This window comes from Anabrus simplex, chromosome X, assembly GCF_040414725.1.
Source record: "Anabrus simplex isolate iqAnaSimp1 chromosome X, ASM4041472v1, whole genome shotgun sequence".
Lineage (NCBI taxonomy): Eukaryota > Metazoa > Arthropoda > Insecta > Orthoptera > Tettigoniidae > Anabrus > Anabrus simplex.
This window is the reverse complement of record NC_090279.1, coordinates 115,277,797-115,293,935: the sequence shown is the minus strand read 5'-3', so window position 1 is coordinate 115,293,935 and position 16,139 is coordinate 115,277,797. Positions and strand designations below refer to the sequence as shown.

General features: G+C 39.2%; 1 protein-coding gene across 10 annotated transcripts in view; it reads right to left on the bottom strand.

Annotated features, from left to right (window-relative positions):
• LOC137503221 (sex-lethal homolog) overlaps positions 1-16,139 on the bottom strand; it is a 183,243-nt gene that overhangs the window by 116,693 nt on the left and 50,411 nt on the right. For 8 of the 10 annotated variants that reach the window (XM_068230752.1, XM_068230759.1, XM_068230750.1 and 5 more), the window contains exon 5: positions 1,592-1,752. In XM_068230752.1, coding sequence (XP_068086853.1) covers positions 1,592-1,752 — 161 coding nt within the window. The remainder of the gene's footprint in view (positions 1-1,591; positions 1,753-16,139) is intronic. The other 2 variants (XM_068230753.1, XM_068230757.1) reach the window with 1 other exon arrangement.

Below are 16,139 nucleotides of genomic sequence, written 5' to 3'. Positions count from 1 at the left end.
CTCTTTTTTGTCTGCATGCTGACACCCAGTCACTGGAATAGAATAAGTAAAATGTTACTTAACTGAATAGAAATACTAGTAGTACAACTGTCACCTGTCTGTCACTTTGGGTATTTAACACTTTCTTCCCAATATTTCCTGCATTTGTACATTTGCTAATTCCATTACCTAAATTGTAAAATAAATATATTTCTCACATCGGAATACATGATAAAATATGTGTAATTTGTAATGCACAAAAGGCATTTCAGAAAATAAAATAAGAACTCACACAGAGAAATCTTATTTTACAGGCAGATATAAGGATACACAATAGTAAGGCACTGATACAAACTACTGTTCAACATAGTCGCCAAGCACATGTTACAATGGTACACCAAAGCCAGAAGCAATCTGCATCCAGTTCCTGAAGCCACGTCATGACAGCATGCTGAACTGTCATCACCGTTGAATTGCTTACCACCCGGGTGCTTTTAAACAGTCCGAAGAGAAGGAAATCAGTGGGTGTAAAGTTGCTGATGGTCCAGATGGTTGATTTCTCACCAGAGGAGCGACAGCAAATGCTGCCAATTATTGTGACACACTGGAGTGTTTGTGGATAGTAATTCTCAGAAAACAACTGGGAATTCTCTCAACAGACCACACGCAGCCAACAACACGCTTGCTACGGTGCTTCCAGTGGGACGTAATGGATCGTTCTCCCTACAGTCCTACCTGGTAACCAGCGATTTCCATCTCTTTGGACCATTAAACAAGCAGCTAGGTGATAAATGATTCAATGATGATGTGGCCAATCAGCATACTGTCATGACGTGGCTTCAGAGACTGGATGCAGATTTCTTCCTTGCCAGCATCAGTGTCTCGGTGTGCCACTGGAACAAGTGAAAGGACAAGAATGGCGACTATGTTGAATAGTAACCTGTGTTAGTGCCCTACTAAAGTTTCTTCATGTGAGCCCTTGTTGCCTCATTTTTTGAAGCTACCCTGTATAATGTATGAATTATAAACCGGAGGGGACTCAACTGTTATTCGACACTGTCAGTGTGTATGTCAATTTTGAGCCAGCAGACACCTCTGTCTGCCATGGCCTAGCAGGAAGATTCAAAAGACACCGCGTCCACAGTGGCCTAGCTGGAAGATTCAAACAACATCGGAGCCTGTTGCATGAATTATAACTGAAGAGACTTGATTGCTACTCGACATTGTCAAATCCTGTATGAAAGCGAACAAGTGTGTACGTCAATTTTGAGCCAGCGGACACCTGTGTCCGCCATGGCCTAGCAGGACGGTTCAGAACACCGTTGTCCGCTGTGGTGATCGTGATAAATAATATGAATTGGAAATTCAAAAAATACAACATTTCACGGATGTATTTGGTTATAATATACTTATTCTGTCTAATAACAAAACCTAAAGATTGCTGAGCAACATGCATGATAAATTCGGGTGTAAGCCAAAACTGACAGCACGCTTAGTTTCTTCTGCTTTGATCAAATTACACGTTCACAGCTGGTGTGCTTGTAGAACTTTGGCGGACTCTTCTCCCTTCTATCTCCACAGCGGAAAAGACCAAAATGCTTGGCTCACTCACCTCTGCTCTGATTATAACCAGCTTGCCAACCTGCATAATAAGCTGCTTTCTGCTTGCCATGCTCCTCTGCAATCTTCACCGTCAAGGGCTCCGTACCACTTTCGGGGATCACACCATTCAGCCCATTAATCGCCTCCTGCGCCTGTTCCCGACGATCGAACCTATTTGATAATTAAAAAGACTCCATTGCAATCAAACATGCTCAGGCAAAAAATGTAATAAGAGTGGGATACAAATGTACTGGAAACAGATGAAGAACAGCAACTTACACACTGGCAGAATACAAATAAAAGGACACACTATACAGTGGATGCTCCTATTAACTAATCTGCGCAGGACCAAACCCTCGGTTAGGTAACAAAATGGCCAGATAAACTGACAAAAAATCTCCTTTCCCCTTACCCAGCTCCAGCCGGGTCAGGGGACTTACGGCCCTTTTTTCATCTTTCTCTCTTCTTCCACCATTCCTCTTCCATCATTTTGTCACAGTCAAGGTTTCTTCTTCTTGCCCTCCTCTTTATCGAATTGATCCACCTTGTTCTAGGTCTCAATCTCACTCTATTTTACTCGAACTTCACCTCCATCATCTGTTTTGGTATTCTTTCATTCTCCATCCTCTTTACATGTCCAAACCATCTTAGTTTACTCAAATCAATTCTCTTATTTAGGTTTTCCATTCTGATCTCCTTTCTCACATCCTCGTTTCTCAATACATCTTTCCTTGTCTTTCCTATCATACTTCTTAGGAATTTCATTTCGCTGGCTTGAATTCTACCCTCCTCCTTACTTGGCGTTCTCAGCCACACAGCTCAGTATTGTACATCATCTCTTCACACTTCCTTATTGCTGATTGCCGCGATTACATCAGGCTCTTACCGGATGCCACTGATGTCAACATGTAGATGAAATGCCATACTGATACAGATGAGACAAATTACATTCACTGTCTGCGAATAATAAACTACAAGCGAATAATAAATTACACCTGGATATTTAACATCTTGGAAAAGAAATAAGTTATGGAAGGTTCATGGATTTGAAGTTTAGCCAAAAACGTACATATGTAATAAATCATTCACAAAAGCATTTATACGGAAAAATTCGCACTTTTAATATCTCAATGAAATTAAATTCTAGAAGGGAAATACAGTTTTGAAAAGGAAATATTTTATTTAATTAGAATCTGATAAAGGACCAACTCCTTCCAATTTGGATTCTCCTCTCTTTCACTGCTGCCTGTATCATTTGGATTATTGACAAGACAGTCAACAGTCATATCGCACAGATTGCCAGATTAACAGAATCTATGCTCTTCCGCCACCACGTGATGATTAAAGGCAACCCATATTTCAGCCGTTACACTCACCAGAGCTTCACTAATGTCCTGACTTCTACTTCTATTATTATGCACAACACCAACTCAATAAAGTAAAGCTTCCATTGAGCCTTCGCCAACAAACAAATTCACAGAGATTAGAGATACAATATCGCGGGTCAAGCATGAGGGCATGCGTCCGACACTCTTCAATTTGATTTTGAATTGGTTGCTTATATTAATGACAATGAATACAAATTGGTTCTTGCATACTTGCATTTGAGAAATTATATGTGGGACAGTTTGCACGTAGGATTGCATTATGCCATGACCTGGCTCACAAACTACTTTGATGTCTCCGAGTAGGTATTCTGCAGTAGCATCAACAAATAAATGTTACCAAGAGCACGTGGTCATGTTTACAGCAGGAACTGGTTTCCTCAATGATGGCAGTATATTTCAAATTCTAAATGATTCAACAATATTTTGTAACATATTGGACATACAAACTTTGGAGGAGTGGAATAAATAATATCCATCTTTAACCCCTCTAGCATCAGTAGCTTATAATATAAGATTCTTTTCAAGAAATAGCGATGTTCAAATAAAATAATTACAACTTTCCTATCATTGAAGGTATGCCCCCATACATTTTTACTGGCCATAAAAAAGGAGTTGCTTTACATGTTTACTAAGCCACATACTGTTACATTAACACAACAAAGTATAAAAAGTATTTGTTTTGTGAATATCAAAATAAAAAGAAGTCAAAGTTAAGAGGAAAAAACACAATTCAAAATTAGAATTACACACTAATGAATTTTATTGTCTGCTACTACATGCTGTTGCTTTACTCTTCGAAAAATTTCAATATCTCAGTTTCTAATATTTTTAATACAGTAAAGTCCACTATAATGAGTAGGGAGCAGATTTTTATGTAATTACATATTTTTTTGCGTAAGTTTTAACGCAAGTTACGAAATTCATTATTCCTATTGTGCATCCCCAAGTGTAAAAACTGAATATTATTTCACATAAAAACACATATTTTCACATTTTTTTAATGTAAATACATATTTTAAGAAAATCTATAATAAGCACATAAATCAGCAATATTTATTGATCAATAAAATTTTAAATGCTTCTGTATTATGAAACAATGCTCATATTTTCATTTTACGATTACGGTATTGTTTTTAACAGTGTATTTAACATAATATATCTGAATGTTTCGGCTATTTATGGACTTCCCTCCATAAATTCTAAAACTTGCTGGTCACTGGCTACGTCGTTACATTTAGACAGCGATTTGATTTGCTGCACAAGATGTTTCCTTGCATGATGTCATTTCAACTCTTTATGAGTCAGCCCTCTCGGGTTTTGTTTATAGAATATCAGCGAAAGGCAATCACGGAGAGATAAGGCGACGTAATTCCGTTACGACATGGGAAACTCGGACGAATATTGCCCCACCATTAGGTAGTGGAATTTCCTCCTAAGAGTAAGGTTAGCTGTTCGGGTCCATATATCATTCCCGTGGTCGTGTGATTTTGTATGGATTTATAAGAAATATTTCCTTCAGTGTACGCTGCTATTCTTTTTATTGAAACAGTGATTCACCTTAAATGCATGTGTCGTAACCTGCAAAATAATGCCAAAAGAGAAGTCGAGTACAATGTTGCGTCTTCAACAATATGTAGTGGAATTTAAAAGTATTATTTTGCCAACCGTGTGGTAAAACAGTACGTGCAGATCAACGTTCTCAAGTAATCCAGCATTTGTCTGGAAATAAGCATACTGCGGCTGCTTCACGTGTGCGTTCGCGACAATTACTAATAGTTGAACCAGCTACTTCAAATGCAGGCCCATCTAAATATTTCCAGTATTATTTAGATGTGTGCAGAACATTTGTTTGCACCGACATTCCTCTTGGTAAAATAAATAATCCGGGACTGAGAAATTTCCTAACAAAGTACATTAATTTTGAGCCTCCAGACGAATCCACATTAAGGAAAAACTATATCCCAAAATGTCACGAAGAAACTTTACAGAGAATTCGGGCAGTATGTGATAGCGAAAAACTGTGGGTGAGCATTGACGAAACCACTGATTCAAGTGGCAGAAAAGTAGGAAATGTTGTAGTTGGTGTGTTGAAGAATGACAAAACTGCTTGCGAACATTCTTATTTGCTAGCGTGTAAAGAAATGCTTGCTGCAAACCATGTCACTGTAGCTAGGTTATTCAATGAAGCCATTCACTTACTTTGGCCAAAAGGTATAAAATACGACCATGTATTGCTTTCCCTTACTGACAGTGCAGCTTACATGAAAAAGGCAGCCGAAGGCCTTTCTGTGAGCTTTCCGAAAATGATACACGTAGCTTGCGTTGCTCATGCTCTACACAGGTTATGTGAAACTGTGCGGGCTTAGTATCCTCAAGTGGATAAATTAGTGTCTAATGGCAAAAAAGTTTTCGTAAAAGCACCCTCAAGAATCGATCTCTTTAAAGAGAAAAACACGGATCTTGCGCTTCCTCCTCTGCCTATTGTTACGCGGTGGGGTACCTGGCTTATCGCTGTGGTATACTACGCAGACAATTTCGAAAGTTTTGCATCCGTTGTGAACGTGCTATATAAAAACGACGCGTCGTCAATTGAGATTCTTCAAGAGATATTAAAAGACAGCTCTTTGAAAAAGATTTGGCATTTATATCTGCCAATCTAAGCTTCTTGTGTAAAACTATAGACATACTTGAAAAATCCACTAACCTGTTGTCCGAAACAGTGAAGGACGTGCGCGCTGTTGAAAATAAATTAGATCCACTCCCGGCTTCGCAGGTACAGGGACTGTTAAAGGTCAAATATCAAAATTTGTTCAGGAAAAACTGAAGATTTCAAACAATGTGCCAAATTTCTAGTGTATTAGAGGGTGCTCATGTTGGCGAAATTGATGGCGTTATTGTTGGTGACATTCCTCTCTTTAACTATGCTCGTCTGACTTCCTGTGATGTGGACCGATCGTTTTCGCAGTATAAGGCGTTCTTTAGAGATAATCGGCATGCATTTGTGATGGACAATTTGGAGATTACCTTCGTTGTTCTCTGCAATTCTGAGACTACTTCTAGCAACTAATATTCCAGCGTGTGATGGCTGAGTACGAACTGGTACTATTTTTTCAAAGATGATAGGTTGCTTTTACCATATTTAAACAAAACATTACCTTAAAAAAAAAACCATTCATAATATCTACTCTGGCATATCAAAAATTAATATACCATACAGCACGCTTCCATACACAGACACCATTTTGCCTTAAGGAGCACGTTTGGTAGCACCATATTCTAAACAAAACATTATACTTATTTACTTCTTGAGCGCGAGTAGTTATGTGATATTTAAAGGAAAATAATTTCAATTTTTTATCACATATTTTAAAGTTTTTCAGCACATAAAAAATAAATATTTTTCACATTTTTAGCACATAAAAATCCGCTCCCTAATAATGAGTACGGCATATAACAAGAACCCCGTTATAACAACAGTTTTTATCTGTCCCTTCAAAATTCCTATATTGAACTGTGTATTATCCTTCGGTTACAGCGGGAGCCCCATCACTGACGCATCCGTTATACGAGCGATTAAGCGTCCGTGATTTTTTTCCGTTGTGAAATTTATTCACCCAACGATTATATTGCAAACGATCGATCATCTTCGGTATCGTTCCCTCACTAGTCCTCTAGCGAGCTCTCACGCCAACATTCGAAGGCGATGTCGGAGTCGATTAGTAATACCCGTCGACTGCTGTTCCGTACAGAAAAATAGAAATGAAAGAGAACATGTGTTCGTAATAAATGCGTAAATAGCGTGTCCGATAGCAGTTGTTAATTCTTAAAAGTAACAGCTGAAGTAAACGGTTGCTTAATTTTAATGCTAAATACTGCAATTAAGTAAGAATGGGATACACCTCAAGATATCGCAGAGGCATACCTGCCAACTTTACAAAACAAACAACGAGGAGATTTTGATATGAAAATCAGGAAAAATCAGGAGATACAATTGGTCAAAACTGGTTATTCTACATGTCTTGTACAATACTGAATTATGATATATTTATAATACTTATATATTCTCAAAGCCCGACTGTTGCTATATGAGGCTACAAGGCTAAAAATTACACATATCTATTCCCTCACAGGAAGTATGTGAGTGAGATGATCGGTCTCTAATAAGCTTTCCAAAAATAGTATGAACTCATGCTCCACACGTGTGAATCAGTCTTGCAATTAGATGGCATTACTTAGCAAATGCATAGATTAATATATTGCATTGAGCACCCGCACAATTATGTGAAGTGCAATGCTATTTGTATCAAATAACTAACTGATGTAACCGTGCTTCGCTATGGAATTATCAGAAAGACTGTGCTTTTCCCAACTGTAGTCAACAAAGGCCATTACAATGACGTCAGTATAAATGTCGTGATTAAAAGCAATGCTGTCATATGAAGTATTCGATAAAATGATAAACAGCACATTTTCTCACTTTTAACAAAAAGTACTATGGTCATATAGGAAATACTTGTCCCGAATGAGTAAATTTATAATACCAATATAAATGGTCCATTATTGGATGTTATAAATTTTCCAGCTAACTCATTCCTAGTAAATATTTCAGATTCTCTACAGGAATCAACATCTATATGATCTGATGGCCAAGCAGGCATCAATTTTTGGTAATGAGACAAAGTTTCTCATAGTGCACTAGTGATGGGACATTAGATTCATTTTACTGAATCGATTCATTTGATTCCGTTCACGTTACTGAATCGATACAGTGATCCGATTCACGGCTCATTGGTCACCGCTCCTACTGCATCTGTGTAGTATGTGCTGGTAAGACAGCAGCAACAGCATTCAGTGCTCGTAGCTGCCATCTGGTCTTCATACTATGAACTCCTTTCTTAGAAAAAATGCTAGTTACTCTAATACATCGAAGGTTTCCGGCGACGCAGGGTGGGAAAGGTTAGGATTAGGAAGGTAGCAGCCATGGCCTAAATTAAGGTACAGTCCCAGCATTTCCTGGTGTGAAAATGGGGAAACTACGGAAAACCACCTTAACGGCTGCCGACGGTGGGATTCGAACCCACCATCCCCCGAATGCAAGCGCATAGCCACGCGATATTAACCGCACGACAACTCATTCATTTTTGAAAATATGTATTTTTCTATCAGCTGAGGATTTTTTTAAATCGTGATATTTTGTATAGGCTACCCGAGATGTACAATAGCCCCCTGATTTTCTGATTCAACATACTGTTATTGCGTCTGTCCACATATGATTGAAGTCTTGTGCAACGATGTGACATATGAACTGAGAGAATACTGAGCCGTTCTTCCCAATATAAAACAGGTACTTTTGAGTGGTCATGAGCATGACTCATAGTCATAGGGCAGGCTAGAGTCGAGTTTAATTGTCAAAAGTCAACTAAGTTATAATACTAAGATTCATTAAATTAATAAATAGTATAACCTAATAGCCTACCTACTTACTAGCTACTTCAGAATTATGTTGTGACTACCCTTTTAACACTGCAAATAAATCCATCTATTATTTAAACCTCCCTGTAAGAAGAGGACAGTGAATGAAAATGGGTATTATTTTCAAATGAGCTGAGCTCGAGAGTCCATTATAGCATAATAAGGAGCCGTGTGTATCTTGTGTCTCACTGAGCCGGCTCGTTCACGATTCTTTCGGTGTGCCATGGGTCACTGTCTCGCTGCAGCGGAAGCTCGGCTCTCCGCGTGTCCAGTGAGCCGATAAGGAGCCGTGTGTATCATGTGTCTCACTGAGCGCGCTCGTTCACGATTCTTTCGATGTGCCATGATTCACTGTCTCGCTGCAGCGGAAGCTCGGCTCTCCGCGTGTCCAGTGAGCCTATAAGAAGCCGTGTGTATCATGTGTCTCACTGAGCCGCGCTCGTTCACGATTCTTTCGATGTGCCATGATTCACTGTCTCGCTGCAGCGGAAGCTCAGCTCCCCGTCAAAGTCCAGTGAGTGCGCCACCCAGCACTGTCCGCTGGGAGTAAGCTGAATCGTGTGCCGTTCCTGTGAATCGATTCACTCGAACGCTTGAATGAATCGATACACTGCTTCGAATCATGCATTCAGTAGCCAACACTATAGTGCACTGATACTGCCGGTGGCTTCAAGTAGCCTACACAGTGGCCTCCACGGTATGCACTAGCCAGCGTCTTGGTAGATGTGCTAGGTACCAACTGATGAGCCCAACCTAGCACATGGGGGCGAAACACTGGTAACTAGGAATGAGTTAGCTGGAAAATTTATAATGTCCAATACCGGACCATTTATATTGGTATTAAGTACTAAGGTGTCGATCTAACAGTTCAAAGTTCCAGAGCTAGAATGACCAGGCTGCAAACAGCTGCGTACACTTGTGTGTCATTATTCCGTTTAAATGTGCACACTGCTCATTCCAATCACTGCCTCAGAGTAGGTATCAAATAGCTGGAACTCTATGATGATCCAGTGTGTTACGTACCAGTAGTATCAGAAAATTTATGAACCAGAGGAATGGTGTGCTAAAGAAGAGAGAGATCTAACTCCCCAGCTACTTCCCGCCAATATTCAGGCAGGCTGTTATACTCTGTACGAAGCAGTAGTCCCACCTATCGGAGATAAATAGCAGCAGAATACACAAAGCACATCACAAAAAAACAATGGTCAATATAATGTTATTGTTGATCAATATATGAGCGTTCTATATTGCAGGCCTTCACATTTAGTTTTCTTCCGACTCTGTGATATTAGAGCATCTAATGTAAAGCGAGTCCTCCTTTCATTCATGACTCCCTCTTGTGTTATTATTCAAGTGATCGTTCCTTCATGACTCTTTACCCGTTTTTATAATCTTCACAATTTAATCACCATCACCACCAATATTATTATTGTCAGTATGGTAAAACTGAATAAGACATAAATAATCGGAAATTATATTCTCTAAAACTTTTGTTATGTAGTACTTTTCGATATGACCAGTAAGATAGGTACCGGTAATTAAAAATTAAATTTTTGGCACCTTCCCTTAAACTATCATTTCAAACAGGGCGCATAAATTTATTTATAGTGTAGATTGTAGTTCCTTATTCCCCAACTTTACATACCAATTTTCATTAAATTCAGTCCACCCATTTTCTCATACCAGTACCTGGGCGCTGATATGGACTTAGCAACAAAAATCCAAATTCATGAATAGCTATGTTATCATAGCCAGTACGGTAAAAATGTATAAGATATAAATGATATGAAATTTAGTAATATATAACTTTCGTTACGTAGTATTTATCGATAGGGCCAATAATAAATATTTGAGAATTAAATGTTAGGTCTTCCTTTAAACTACCATTTACACTCGGCGTAAATAAAATTATTTTTTGCCTAGATTGTAGCAACTTATTCCCCGACTTAATATACCGATTTTCATTAAATTCTCTTCATCCGTTTTCTTGTGATATGTGTACATACAAACAGACAGAAATTACGGAAAATTAAAACGTGCATTTCCCTGCCTAAATCGGGAAAGTTGGCAGGTATGCAGAGGGCATCACTGATTTCAGAAGTTAGTTTTACATTTTCTCGCATTAGTTAAATTTTGGAAAGGCTATTATCATGTAAATTTGAAGCGAGAAGGTTACCATTTCTTAAGGTAGCAGGTAGGGACTCTCTTCGGAGGCAGCCCTACCCAGGGAATGGCACCCCTGCCTATGTGAGCCCAGAGCACACTAACCCAGTGTGTAACATCTGGTATGGGTCCAGCTCAAGGTTATGAGTGAAGACCTCAACAGCATCTACGGCAGAGAAGGTGGACTTCGGTACGGTGGAGACTGTGGAAGGGACAAACCCGTAGTGTCTGTACTCCAGAGGAGCGCTACGAAAGGCGTCTGACTCCATGTTACAGGCAGCCTAATTTCAACCTGGCAGAAGGTAATAAAATGCCTTTGGGAGTCTCACAATCCACAACAGAGGAAGTGAAAGCAGCAATAAAGGAGACAAAAAACAGGAAGGCGACCGGCCCAGATGGGATCTACAACGAGATGCTAAAAGACTCTGCAGAAACACTAAGTGAGCTACAGTATGAACAGACCTGTTCAATAGATGCCTATCATCAGGGCAAATACCAGATGAATGGAGAAAATCCAGGAGAAAAGTCATCTACAAAGGTAAAGGCGAAAGAAACTACCCAAACTCATACCGTGGTATTGCCCTGGAGAATAACATTTTCAAACCTGGAGAATAACATTTTCAAAGTCTTTACAAACCTAATCCTCAACAGATTCACTCCAGCACTAGATCCAATGATCCCTAAACAGCAATTCGGGTTCAGGAAAGGAAGGTCCACCTTGCATGCCGTAAGCAATCTATTAACCACTTAACTGGGCGTGACGAGTTAATTCGTCTACCAATAGTTGTTACTCAATCGTGTAATGACGAGTTAACTCGTCTAGTGCCTTAGAAAATTGTTATCTGCTGGACGGAATGTGTTATCTCATCACTTATTGTTGTTGAGTGTAGTTCTATGATTGCTTCATAGATGTCCGTAGGTTCCAGACATGCTGCGCCACAGTCCGCGCCAATATTTCATTTTACTTTCTTCCGTACATAATGGCTAAGCCGCTCGTTTGGATGATAATCTATTCTTCATTTCATTGATTCAGATGACGAATTAGATGACAACTCTTTGGACGGCAACGACTGATCAAGTGGCGAAAGTGACAGTGAACTTTCTTCTGAAAATGAAGAAGAGGGAGGAGATATTAGCTTGCTTACAAGTGATGCAGCCACTTCGCACTGGAATAGCCAAGCTAATCCTCATGCTCCTTGTAAGTTTGTGTCGGATAGTACAATAAATATTGAAGCAGTTGTAAGAAGTTGAATCAAATACTGAATTATGGTTTGAACTAACAATTGTAAATCAAAAGAAACCATTTTCCCTTTGCGAAAATCTAATGATCATATACATGTCTCTCGGTCACGGTTATCCGTCAACGGCTTCTAATTTCAGATGACCACCATCCGTAACACATAGCTAGCACGGTTGCTAGGTAACACTGTATGACCATCGATCCATACCTAACATCACAGCCTGCAAAAGTTAAGGCTCGCTCCCACCTAGTGGAATCGGATCGAACCGAACAGCCGAAATTTCCATTCGACCGCTCACATCTAGCGGAACAAAATCGAACAGGATTCTACGGGAAACTTCAGGCTTGCAATGGACAGTCTGATAGAAGGCGTGAGGAGGCAGAAAATTACGAGATATCGGAGAAGTTTCTGGATGCATGAAATTAACAAGAGAGCCAAACGGAGAGTATTCAAACTTATTTGAATGTTTATTGCTCGATGAAGCTAAGTCTCGACGGTAGGCCTACTTCATAGTTAATGTATTGTAATTTCAACACTTAGCCTATTTCAGATGGTAAAATTTAACAGAAAAGTTCAATTTTACAGGAGGAAATGCTACCTCAGATGCAATGGGAGTCCCGTGATCATTTTTAAAACTACTTTAATGCAGTTGATCGCGTCCCGTGGCAGGATGAAATCATTAATCGAGGTAGCCTCAACATGTTTTTTACAATTTGTTTTACATCGTACCAACACAGATAGGTCTTATGGCAACGATGGGATAGGAAAGGGCTAGGACCAAGGCATTAATTAAAGTACAGGCCCAGCATTTGCCTGGTGTGAAAAATGGGGAAACCATGGAAAACCATCTTCAGGGCTGCCGACAGTGGGTTTCGAACTCACTATCTCCCGAATGAAAACTCACACCTACGCGACCCTAACTGCACAGCCAACTCTCTGTAACATTAATTAAAGACCGTGAAGTGTATTTACTGTCCACAACAGAGCAATTTAGTATACAGTAGCCTAATATTTGTTAGGAACACATATACGACAGTTTGAAACCTAGGGAACGCCACTTAGAAATCGTTCACTGTAAATATAATAAACGCTTAAATATACATCCCATGTGAGATGTGGTGTCAGTTATCGTACTGATATACCGTATGTGGACTCCAACAAAACATGATTTTGTGATGAAGTCAACAAAAATTATGAAATAAATTGTATATAGACTACAGTAAAGTACCATAAAATTGAATATTCTAGTAAGTTTGGTTTTTCATAGCCTTGTTTATTTCCTCACAGGCATTATATTTTACGTTGTTGCAGTAGGCCTAATGCTCGTTGGTCTTGCAGTAGAGGAAATGATATTTTTGAACTAAACTGGTAAGTTTTTCCGTATCTACCATTAATAAATTACATAAACTATCACAAAACAGAACATTCCCGACTGTATCCAAAAAAACGGCTAACTTTCCAGCTGAAGCTGATACACATCTGCCGCCAAATGGTCGTCCGAAAGATCTCGACCCCAATGTCTGCAAACTTGCACGAATCTTGATAATTCTGTTCGATTCCACTCTGCTAAATACAAAGTATGTTACAAGCGTTATTTTTAATATCCACCCAACACTTGTAACATACTTTGTATTTACGTACATTTCAATATGGACCTAACATGAGAATTATAACATCCACTCCGCTAGTCGAAAAATATTCTTGGCAGAGAATCCTGTTCCATTTGGTTCGATTAGATTCGACTCGTTGCAATCATCATCTCTATCTACCACTTAAACACATGTTAAAAACAAATTCTGTTCGGTTCAATTCCATTCCACTAGGTGGGAGCGGGCCTTTACACTTCTGTCACTCCTTTTGTGACGCTAACTTCCGAAACGCAAATTTTCAGATGACCACCAGCCATAAGACGTATTTGTCAGAACGGGCAGGCTAGATAACTCGTCTGCCTGGCGTGTACTGTCTGGTGGTACACGCTAGGCAGCCACGTCGAACGCAACTCCTTCACTTCAGCAACAATATTTATCGGCAATTATAGACTAGAAAAAGCCACCACCTAGCAACTGACATTTATACACTAAAGCAAACTGCATTCAACGTTTTTAAGACAATTTTCAACCTCAGCTGCACATGCCTACTTTTGAACATACACGCATTTATTATTGACAACTGAAGATTGTAATCATACAAGTGGATGAATCTAATATAGAGTAGAATATTATGGAAGCACTCCATACGAACACAAGCACGGACATTTCCTCTTACGTTGGATAATTAAGTAAACAAACGCAAGATGTCAAATTCATTTCAAGAATTTCCTACTCATCACACTGGACTTTAGCATGAAATGTGCATTTTAATGTGTAATTTTAATATGTACTGTGAATATTTTAATGTGTTTATGTATCTATATCTTTTAAAATAAGTTGATCAATACGATTTTTAGGCCCTCAGACACACTTAATATTAGATGTATACATAGCCGGCTTTTACTTTGAAATATGCCTAATTTTAATGCTTGTTATATCCCTCTTTTTACTTAGCAAGGCACAATACCAACTTTGACTAATGTAAAGGTAATGTACAGCTGACGATGACTCTTTTTATACTGAGTCGAAACCGGTACTGTAATATAGGAACTTACAATAAACTTGTATTGATTAGGTGGATCCTTTCTCTTCTATGATATATATATATATATATAGAGCTAGGGATATCCTAGGGCATAAGCGGGTATGGACATCGAAGGACACATAGTAGTGTTACTAAATAATGGAAGGAAAGAATATATTAGTACTGTAGGTGACTTGAACAGAACTCTAAACTCAGCGGCTGTAACAGTGAATTAAGGTTTAAGTCTTAAAATGTTCAGTAGTATTCATGTGTATATATTTGTGTGTGTGTCTGAGTGTGTGCGAATTGAGTCAGCGAATGTACCTGGGAAATTCTCGGTAAGTGTTTCTTTAGTTATGCATGATAATGGCTAAGACTAATGAGCCTGTGCTTGTAGCAGATGAGGAATTCCTGCATGCCATTGACCCGGACGTATTCCAAGACAATGACAACCCTCTTTCACAATCACCAGTAGCTCCCCTACCCCAACCCGAGCCCAGAGGAATCCTATTGAAACGTGCCTTGTCGCAGTTTCCTAGAACCCGCCAATGTTGCCACATTAACTGTTTATCACTTTTAAGTTACTTTGACGAAGTCCTTTCTATAATTACTGATACAAAAATGCATTTAAATGGTCTGAGTGAAAAGTTAGTTGACTAACAGTATCAGTTCCGCGCTTGTAAAAATTGATGGGTATACTTTATTCAGGAATGACCGCGCAGGTAAATGAGATGGTGGTGTTTCAGTGTACTGTAGAGATGACATTAAGAGCAAAATAATCTGTAAATCTTCCCCCAATGACACTCCGCATACTGAATATATGTTCCTTGAGGCGATTGTCAACCACCAGAAAGTGATAATAGTAGTAGTATATAAGCCACCCAAGGTAAGTAATATAGACGCACTTGAAGCGGATCTGCTGAAACTTATACCAGGTTACGAACACATCATAATCCTCGGTGATTTTAACATAAATCTCCTGACCCAGACTTATGACTCGGACCGAATTCGCAGGCTGTTCATTTCAATGGACATGACCATCTTACCATTAGACGCAACTAATCACGTACACACATGTAACGGCTCAGCCCACACTCTAATTGACTACTGAGTGACAAATAATCCCCAGAAGGCTGTCAAGCACGGACAAATCTCTGTCCCTGGTATCTCTACACACGATCTTATCTATCTGTGCCACTCACTGCGGGTGCCGAAGTGTAAAGCTAAGTATGTAAACTACAGAGACATGAAAAACATAGACTTAACTCTACTACAATATGACGCATATAATTTGCCTTGAGATGACATACGACAAATGCACGACGTGAATTTGAAAGAACATCGATTTAACTCCTTATTGTTAGGACTCTATGACAAGCATGCTCCCGTTCTGCAGGCAAGGGTTACTCACTCGCCTGCTCCGTGGTTAAACAATGAGATAAAAGCAACAATGGCCCGCCGTGATGCTTTGTTTCGCCAGTACAGAGCAACAAAAGAGCAAACGGATTTCGAACAATACTGTCGTCTACGGAACAAAACAAAACAATTAATTAGAAACAGTAAATTTAAATATATCAGAAATCAAACCAAAAATATCAATACAGTTAATGCGTGGAATTTGTTACGTTCAACAGGAATAGAAAAAATTATAGAACCTCATATTCCAACAATATCGTTGAAC